Source organism: Pelobates fuscus, chromosome 4 (genome assembly GCF_036172605.1).
Source record: "Pelobates fuscus isolate aPelFus1 chromosome 4, aPelFus1.pri, whole genome shotgun sequence".
NCBI classification, from domain to species: domain Eukaryota; kingdom Metazoa; phylum Chordata; class Amphibia; order Anura; family Pelobatidae; genus Pelobates; species Pelobates fuscus.
The window spans coordinates 40,899,762-40,909,896 of record NC_086320.1 but is presented as its reverse complement, the minus strand read 5'-3'; the positions used below and the strand labels follow the sequence as shown (position 1 = coordinate 40,909,896).

General features: G+C 47.4%; 1 protein-coding gene across 2 annotated transcripts in view; it reads right to left on the bottom strand.

Annotated features, from left to right (window-relative positions):
- Positions 1–1,483: 1,483 nt before the first annotated feature.
- Positions 1,484–10,135, bottom strand: part of SAMD12 (sterile alpha motif domain containing 12) — a 362,311-nt gene continuing 353,659 nt past the window's right edge. The window contains exons 5-6 of one of the 2 annotated variants that reach the window (XR_010090690.1): positions 1,945–2,311; positions 1,484–1,912 (exon numbers count right to left, since the gene is read on the bottom strand). Coding sequence is in view for 1 of the 2 variants with exons in the window: in XM_063450273.1 (XP_063306343.1) it covers positions 2,307–2,311 (5 nt within the window). In the remaining variant the exon portion in view is untranslated. Of the gene's footprint in view, positions 2,312–10,135 lie in introns of both variants that reach the window. The other variant, XM_063450273.1, reaches the window with a different exon arrangement.

Sequence of the window (10,135 nt, the reverse complement as noted above, 5' to 3'; positions counted from 1 at the left end):
ATTTTTTTGGCATAAAACACAGCATTAAATAATATTATGCATTTTATTGAAACAGCAGAGATTTTAAATGCAACATCGCTTAGTTTTACACAGGCATTGCATACATACAAAACGTCCTTTGAAAATATTTGTACCAAAAGGGGCATACACAATGTTTTCAACACCTGAAATATAAACAATCTCGTTCACATACTTTAGCCCGTGGACCTAAATTTGCAATATCTGACCTTTCTTGTAATTGTGTAAAGACCGAAAGGTTAAAGTTCAGAAGCAGATTTCACTGGGGCTCATTAGGAATTCCCTCTTTAGGTGAACAGAACATTAATGATTTAATAAACCAGGCTCAATCCAACAGTACGTTCTTGGATTCTGCTATTAAAATATGTATTTAATTTCACTGTTGGTGTCCTCATCATTTTTCAGTATCTGTTTCAAAATCTGCAAGCGATGATTCAGTCTCTGATTCGCCACACAGGCTGGGGTAGAGCACCAAGGGACTCGTTGTCCTACATTGTAGGATTCTGAACAAAAGGAAAGTATTATACGGGCTTAGCAAAGAAATGTCTAAGAAATGAATGAAATGAAACAGACTGTATTTTACACTGGAGTGTAAATGAATTTAATGAATTTTCTAATGAAAAATGAACCCAAAGAAGAGTTTTTTTTCTGGGCCCTAATGGTTCTCCCTCATCGCTATTAAAATAGCAGTCATATTAGGCTTTGAGGCTATCGAAATGCTGCACATATCTATTTTGGACATTCCCGAAAACATCCTGTTGTTTTGTTCTAATTTTCGAGATGTTGGGTGTTGAGTGTCGTCCGTTGCTAGGCTTTCCATCGCCTGCATATATTTATTTTGTTAGAGAACAAAAATATAATAAGAAGATGCAATCAGTGGTAGGTCTATACTAAATTGAAACAGGAGGAGATACTCCCATGGTCGCAGAAATGATATGCTTCCAAGGATTTTAAACAAAATTATTTCTCTGCGGTATGACACGTTCATCAAAATGGTAGTTCAATAGTAATTTCAATAGTGCAAGGTAGGCGTATTGTCCGTCTGGGAGTTTTCAGTTTATGAATTTGAATTTATAACTTTCCCTGCATGAGTCTGGACCTTTCAGAAGCGAAACAAAAATAGTTCTAGATTGTCCCAGGTTTTACTCTGGGCACATCGTCTACACAGCTTTCACCTTTCTTAGATGTCCTTATTTAAATACCTGAGGGTTGGTAGCTTATTTGTGTATTACATTTCTTATTCTGCATAATTGTTTTAAAGATATTGTTTTTTACAGACCAAGGGATATTTTGCATCAGCAGATGGGTGGTCAGGGGAACGTTGAGCTAAACCTAAGCAATTATTCCTGAGTCTTTCTTCCTACTCCTTCAAAGATGGCTAGAATCACACATCACAGCAGCATTTTAGTATATAAGAATAATCATCTAATATTCATGCATCTCGTTTGCTAAGTAGTTAAGATAAGTCATACTTGTAAACTCTGATGTTATCGTAGATGGTCCACCATAACTTGTTGTGACATTAAGACACCATGTAAGAGCTGGTCCAGTTATATCATATGTAATTCCAAACACACGATAAGGTTGCGGTGCCTTATAATTACAAGTCATGCATGTAAAGTTACATAACCAGTCAACCTCTGAATGCTCAGTTACTGTGATACATGGTACCATTACAAAATTGTGAATTGTGTGAATTGTGCCATGCTATCAGGACACTTAACAACTACGTGACCATTTTAAGTTCTACAGTTTGTATTGATTATTTTTAACCAAGAGACTTAGTAAATTTTTTTGAACAAAAAAAATTAAATAAGTGACTTGAACATAAGGTAGGTCTACCTTAATTGACCATGTCTCTGGCTGCACGTCTTTGTTTGCTCATTGTACTTGACTTCTCTTATGGTCCAGAGACTTATCCAAAACCATCTATTTTTTTTATTTTTTTTGCTGTTTTTCTAAAACTTTATATTTATTTACACTAAGCAGCAATGCAATAACATTACGTTTTTACAAAGGGAAGACAACTGAATTTTATTTTTTTTCCCCTTTACATACACAAGGTGTGCTAGAGCAATATAAAGCTGCGTAAACTGAAGTGGTTTTCGTGGCACACGACACAGATCAGTCTGGTAGAGCCGAGGTAGCTGATCCAGTCTTGGAGAGGAAGTGCTAGCAGACAATCCATGGTGTCCAAACGTCAGTGGGTATCAGGAGTGTTCTGGTTTCCTTTATAGTGAACATTGTAATTTCGAATGTACAAGAAAGTACTGTATTCTCAACAGGCTTCATTCTAAAAATAATGTGTGAATAAAATAAAAATAAAGTGTGAAATAGAGCAATACGATTATTATTATTTTAGCATAATCATTTTTTTTTTACTTAAAGCAAGTCCAAATTTAATTAGCATATCAATACAAATATGATACCTAGAATAGTGTTCTCTGAGCGAAGTTAAAAAACACAATAAAATGTGATTCAATGCAGGTTTATTGTATTTCATTATAACTGTAATTATTTCACATATCTGTTTTCTGTAAATAAGAACAAACAGTGCCTACATTATATAGCTTCCTGGTTTTGGGTACCTCCACTTAATATATTGGCAGAATTAACACTATGTTGCTTTTGGACCTCTCCTCGGGCATTCAGAGACTTAAAATATTAAAAATCTTTCCTTCTTTTAAATTTAACCCACGCCTATTGCATTTTTTGTCTCTTTATCACTAGAGCAATTTTGCAATGCTTGTTAGGTTTGTCTATCCATAATTTCACATTTTCCCCATTTCTCATTTAGTGCATCCACACACATTATATATTGCTTTTCTGACCCCTATGCAAGGATGCCATATGCTTTACATCGCCGTCCCTTTATACAGTTGCTGTTGGCTATTGCTGGACTCTTTATTGTTGATTGTCTAAGGCGTAGAATGGAACCATGGCACTGCAATCGGATACCCCTTCCTATAGGGTAACATTGGTGGTTAGGTGTATTCCCGTACCTTCCAATCACAGCATATACTGAGAAACTGGTGGATATGTAAATCATGAGACATCCAGTAATATATTTACAGAAAACACCCCAGCATTGGATAGCTGTGACAAGCTGGTACAGAGATGGAGATCTGATGCCTCAGATCTGATGCCTCAGCACCTTACACACATCATGATCAGCATGCATCTCAAACACAACCTCATCGCACAGAGAAAGGCAATGCAGTAATCAGGGCCACCATCAGAAATTTTGGGGCCCCTAACTCAGCTCAGGATCTGGGCCCCCGGGGGTTCGCCTCCAAGCCCGTCCAAAAGGAACGGCTTCAAAGCCCGCACACAGGAATACACACACAGACACAAGCACATGGACTGATACAAAAGGACACAGATACACACATACTAACAGACACACATACTGAAACAGACATACACACATAAAGGCATACATACTGACACACACATACTGAGAGATACACATAGACTTACATAGTGACACACCGACACATATTCTTCCTAAGCCCCCCATGTGCTCCCTCACTCTATGGGGGTCAATATGACCCCCATAATAGCATAAGAAGATTAAAATCTCCCGAATGCCCCTACTCACTATACTGCGAGTAGGGGCATGTCTACTAAACAGTGAGCAGTCTGTGGCTGCTCACTGTTTAAAAAAAAAAAAAACCCTACTATCCGGCCTACTGTCCTCCCCCCCAGCCCCCACCCCTGGGAGGCGGGTGGGGGCAATAAAGATAATGGGGGGACCCCCCCCCCCCCTGGCCCCCAAAGAACTTTCCCACGCTGTGTAAAATTCCAAAGAACTTTCCCACACTGTGTAAAAGGACACAGAGCACTCTGATTGGTTGGTTTAAACCAACCAGAGTGTTAGTTATTTTATACAGCACGGGAAAGTTCTTTAGAATTTTCCCACGCTATGTAAATGATTTCGAGCACTCTGATTGGTTGGTTTAAACCAACCAACCAGAGTGTTAGTTATTTTATACCGCGTGAGAAAGTTCTTTGGAATTAAACCAACCAATCATTGTGCTCTGAGCCTAATTGCAGGGCGTGGTAAGGCTTTATAAGCCTTGACCCACCCTGCAGAGCTCAGTATGCGGCGTGCCCTCGAATGGTGAAGGGTTTGCGGTTGTGTTTTTTGGGGGGGGGGGGAGTTCGACGGGATTCATGGCTTTTTATTTTGCCTTTTTGGGACTGAAGAAAGAAGATATTAGAAAAAAGAAGACATCTAATGGTAAGTTTTTTTTTTTTTTCTTCATTGTCCCCCCCTCACTATTATTAGGATGAGGGGGGTAGGTAGGGATTTATTTTATTGGGGGAATGGGGATGACTAGGGGCTCGGGGACCCCTGGTCACTGAAAGGGGGGGATTTTAAACTTGGTCCCCACCAGCCGCTCAGGGGAGGAAACCCCTCTTATTGTTTTTAAAGGCCCCCACCTGCCGCTCAGGGGTGGGGGCCAGGAGGGGAGGCAATAGGTCTCCCCCCCATCTTACTGTTAAGGGCCCCCACCTGCCGCTCAGGGGTGGGGACAGGGGGAGGCAATAGTCCCCCCTCTTATTGCTAAGGGTCCCCACCGCCGCTCAGGGGTGGGGGCCCGGGGGGCAACAATAGCTTCCCCCCTTATTGTTTTTATTTTTTATTTTTTTTTTTTTTTTTTTTTTTTTTTTTGATTCAAATTTCCCTTTATTTTGTTGTGCATAAAAGATTACAACTTTGCCTGTATAGCCACAACAGCTTCAACAGGTGCGATGGTCACAGAGTTTTGAACAAAATTATGGCATGAAATCAACTTACATATGTTTTAGTCATATAAACGTTTCCTAGTATAGTTAACAGGTTTAACTGTAGCCTTATATCATTAAAGAGACAGCAGCCTAAGGTCGAATGAGGTTGTAGCGAGTGTGAGCCGTGGGGAACAGTGCCCTGGTTGCGTATTTGTACATACATTAGTGAAGGCAGATATGTGCTTCAGGGATAATGTGTAGGTTTACATTTCCATGGTCAAGCATATTAAATGACTGTAGAACAGAGAATACCCTAAGCTCACAGCACCAAATTTAGTCAGGTGATGTCATTATGTATGCCAGTTCTAGTTGTGGCGAAAATGTGAGTTCCATCTAAAACGAATGGGGGGCGGCCTGTGGGCAGCAGGGAGATGTGGGTCGAGGTATCCCTCCAGTCGCTTTAGCTTGGCGCATGAGGGAGTGGGCTTGGAGGTCCTCGGGTAGTAGGTCATTTTGTGGTGCGTGTCTGGGGGCCCGTCACTGGAGGCCTGTAGTGTGTGTTTGTCAGGGGTCCCCGATGGGGCCCCTGGGAGCCGCTTGGGATGTGGTATGTGCTGGCCTCGTCTAGGTGAGGGAGTGGGTCATGTGTGTCTGGTATTCAGAGAGGCTCTCTTTCTTGGAGTCGTCGCTCCGGTAGGGGGTTACGGGCGGTATGGGGTAGTAGATAGGGGGAGCAGTGATGGTGGGGAGTGGCAGAGGGTTGGAGTGGGCTGGGGTGTGAGAGGTGAGGCGTGGACCTCAGGGGCCCGCGCCCGGGTCCGCGTCCCAGCCCCCCCCGCCCCCGGAGCCGGCAGATGCATGTTCGTCCGAACCTGTCTCTGGTGTTCCGTCGTTCCTGCTTGGTCCTGTCAGACGGGGGGGCCTTCCGGCCGTTCCGGGGGGCTGCGTGTCGTCTCTGGTACCGGCTGGGGAGGCGAGCCATCGGAGCCAGTGGTACCATGTGTCAAGGTAGCGCTGCGTGCGTCCCGCCGCCGAGAGGATCAGCTCCTCAATCTGCCTAATATCCTCCACCCTGGCCAGCCATTCTCTCAGTGTCGGGGCCGTGTTTTTTTTCCAATGCTTCGGGATGAGACTACGTGCCGCATTTAGGAGGTGTGGTATCACTGATCTTTTAAATCCGGATATGGGGATTGATGTTAGTTGGAGCAAGTAGGTTTCCGGTACGAGTTGTATGTTCGCATCCGTCATGGTCACTATTACCGCGTGGATCGCCGTCCAAAAGGGTTTAATAAGTGGACAAGTCCACCAGATGTGGAAGAGGGATCCCAGTTCCTTTCCGCACCTCCAGCATTCGGGTTCGCAGGTGGTTGTCATTATGGATAGCTTCTCAGGTGTCCTGTACCAGTGTGATAGCATTTTATACCCAGTTTCCTGGAATTTGGTGGCTATGGATGCTTTGTGTATGAGCGTAAACACTGTGGTCCATTGTTCCGCTGGTAATGTGTATCCTAGGTCCCGTTCCCAGTATTTAGTGAAGTAGGGGAGAGGTGTGTCGGTGGTTGGTGTGATCTGCATGCGGTAGAGGAACGATATTGCGTGTGGTGGGCTTGGAGGGTTCGTGCATACCGTCTCAAATGTAGTGAGTGCACGGGCTGCTGAGTCCAGTCCGGGTGTGGTCTTCAGAAACCTCGTTAGTTGGTGGTATTTGAAGTGGAGTGGCCAGGTGTGCGGGTTATTCGGGACCAGGTCTCCCAGAGGCATGATTGAGCCCTGTTTGTACACGTCCTTCAATCTGCAGGGGGTCGGTAGTCCCAGCGCCATAGTGTAGCGGGGGTCCTCCGCCAGGGGGAATCTTGGGTTGTGCGATACGGGACAGAGAGGTGAGAGCTCCGGAGCCATGTCTTTTTGCAGTGCCAGTTTCCTCCAGATGGACATTGTGACATTCAGTGTTGGGTGTTGTTTTGGCAGCTCACCTGACATTGCTCTCGGGAGCCATGGAAGGAGGGAGAGGGGTGTCCGCGAGAAGCTCGCCTCTATCGGGATCCACAGTTTGTCTTTCGGGTTATGTGTCCATTCTATCAGCCGTTGGAGGTGGATCGCCTGCCGGTATTTTGCCAGGTCCGGCAATCCTAGGCCCCCGTATAATTTGGGTTTGGTGAGAGTGGCAAAGTTCAGTCTCGCACGTCTACGGTGCCACACGTATTCTGCCATTGTCCTTCGGACTTGTGCGAGAAAGGGTTTGGGGATATGTACTGGTAGGGTCTGTAAGAGGTACAGGAGACGAGGGAGAACATTCATCTTGAGGACGCTGATCCTTCCCAGCCATGTGATGTGGGGGAGGTGCCAGGAATCCAGGTCTTTCGTGATCCGGTCGAGGAGGGGTGGGAAGTTTATGCGGAAGGTGTCCGCGAGGTCCGCCGATAGCCATGTCCCCAGGTATTTGATCGCCTCTGTGCACCATCGGAAGGGGAAGTCAGTCTGTAGGCTGGTCACCAGCGTTTGAGGGCATCCCACATTGAGGATCTCAGATTTAGTGTAATTGATTTTTAGGTTTGATAAAGTGCCGTATGTGTCGAATTGCTGCATCAGTTCTCTTAGGGAGCGCTGTGGTTCGGTGACCGTGAACAGGAGGTCGTCCGCATATGCGGAGACTTTGCTGACTCCCCAGCCGCCTCCGATCCCAGAGATGTCGGGTTGGGATCTCACGGCATTGAGGAACGGCTCCAGGCTGATGACAAAGAGCAGAGGTGACAATGGGCAGCCCTGTCTCGTGCCGTTTTTGATCTCAAACGGATCGGAGAGAAGTCCGTTTACTTGTACCCGGGCAGTCGGGTTGGTGTACAGGGCCGATATCCAGGCCATCATGTGCGGGCCCAATCCGAGGTGTTCCAGTGTGGACCGCAGGAAGGACCAGTCGACCCTGTCAAAAGCCTTCTCCGCGTCCGTTGAGATCAGCAGAGCAGGCGAAGGACCCTGCTTTGCCGCGTGGATCAGGTTGAGCACCTTGGTGGTATTGTCTCTGGCCTCCCGACCTTCCACGAATCCCACCTGGTCTGGATGGATTAGGTCTGGTAGTAGTGATTGGATGCGGAGGGCCAGGATCTTGGCGAACAATTTGAGGTCAGTGTTTAGCAAGGAAATCGGTCGGTAGCTAGCACAGGAGGACGGGTCCTTCCCTTCCTTTGGTATTATCACGACATGGGCTCGAAGCGAGGCTGGGTCCATTGTGCCTCCGTTTTGTATGGAGTTGTAAAGGGTGAGCAAGTGTGGGGTAAGAACGTCTGCGAACATCTTGTAATATTTTGCCGTGTATCCGTCCGGTCCCGGACTCTTTCCCTGTTTTGCCTTTTTAATGGCTAAGCATACTTCTTCGCTCGTGATATCTTCCTCTAGGGCGGATATGGTTCCGGGCGGGAGCTTAGTTGTCATGTGTTGTGTAATATATGCTTTTTGTCGTGCTGCAAAGATCTCTTCTGATGTGGTGCTGCGTATGGGGTTTGCGGGCAAGTTATACAGTGAGGAGTAATACTGTCTGAATCCCTCCGCAATGGCTTTTGGTGTGAGCAGGGATTGTCCCCTCAGGGAGATTCGTTGGACATGGCTCTTTAGTCTCCGTGCTCTCAGCGCTCTTGCGAGTAGTTTGCCGCTCTTGTTCCCGAATTCATAGAACGTTTTCTTCGCGAGTTGGAATTGGAATTGAATCTTCGATGTGAGACGTGTGTTGAGATCCGCTTTGGCGTCTAGGAGTTGTTTGTAGGTAGCGTCGTCGAGGGTGCGTTTGTGTCGCGTTTCTAGTTGGGTTACTTGGTCGATGAGGTGTGAGATTTCTTGCGCGCGCTGTCTTTTCAGGCGGGTACCGTGTTTAATGAGAATTCCTCTGATCACGCATTTATGCGCTTCCCAGATGGTGGGCAATGTGCAGTCAGGTGGCTTGTTGGTGAGGAAGTAGTGCTCCAGAGCGGTGCGCACCTCCGTTTGTATTATTGGGTCATCCAAGAGGGATTCATTAAGTTTCCACGTCCATTGCGATTTGTAGGGCCTGGGGTTATCGATGGTCAAGAGTATTGGTGCGTGATCCGACCAGGTCATGGGTGCTATGCGAGCAGATCTCAGTGTGTCCAGGTCTCTGTGTTGGACGAAGAAGTAGTCTATTCTCGAGTAGGAGTTGTGTGGTGTCGAGTAGTATGTGTAGTCCCTTTCTGTATCGTGGAGAATGCGCCAGCAGTCTGCGAGCTGATGGTCGGAGAGGAGGGACCTCATGCCCCGGAGGACATGGTCCGGTATCGTGGAGGTGCCTTTCGACGTGTCGATTCTGGGGTCCAGGGGGGCGTTGAAGTCCCCTCCAACTATGACGGTGCCTTCTCCGAACGTTTCTAGGGTTCTTAGGGCAGAGGTTAGGAACTTCTTCTGTCCCTTGTTCGGGAGGTAGAGGTTCGCCAGGGTGATTTTCGATTCGCCTATTTTCCCTTTGATGAAAAGGTATCTGCCTTCCGCGTCCTTTATCTCCGCCTCCAGATGGAACTGAGTGTCCGCCGAGAGTAGGATGGCCACTCCCTTGGATTTGTTCAAGGGGTTGTGGGCGAAGTGTCCAGTGGGATAGTATCTGTCGGAGAACCTAGGGGCCTGGGGTGCGTGGAAGTGGGTTTCCTGGAAGAAGGCAACCGATACCCCCAGCGCCCTGATCTCCCGTAGGGCTCTGGCCCGCTTGTGTGGGGAGTTGAGGCCCCTTGCGTTGATCGTGTAGAGGTTGATGGTGTTGCTGTCCTTTCTGCCTGCGCCGGGGGCGCGGGGAGCGCGGGGGGGCGAACCCATGCCGCTGGGTCTCCCTCGGACCCGGGTTGGGTGGTGTTAAGGGAGAGGAAGGGAGGGAGCAGTGGAGTGGGGTGTGTGGGTTAGTGAGTGTGATTGGGTCGCTAAGGCGACAGTAGGTAGGGGTAATGTGCCGCTGGGAGGCGGAGGTCCGGGGACGTTGTCCCGTGTGTCCGCCTCACAGGTTTGTTGGCAGTGCACCCGTGGGGTTGGTAGCGTCGGGTGAGGGGTGGTCGCCCACTAGTGACTTCCCGGTGAGAGGTGGGTCACAGTCGGCCCTCATCCGTCTCCTGCTGCCCAGTAGCTCTGTGGTGGAAATTGATGTGGCACCCATGGAGGGTAGGATCATAGGAGGGAGCGGAAACGGTCTGTGTAGTGTGTGAGCAGGCATCCGCTTCAGCCCCTTGATGGTTTGTCTCGTGCCTCGAGCGGCGTGAGAGTGGGGTGGGGCTAGGTGGGGACTTTCGGCTACATCAGTATAACATATATCCTTAGACAGTTGCATTCCCAGGAAGAATTTAAGTAACATTTTAAACAATACAAACAATTCAAACATTTCAGGCAGTTTATGCTA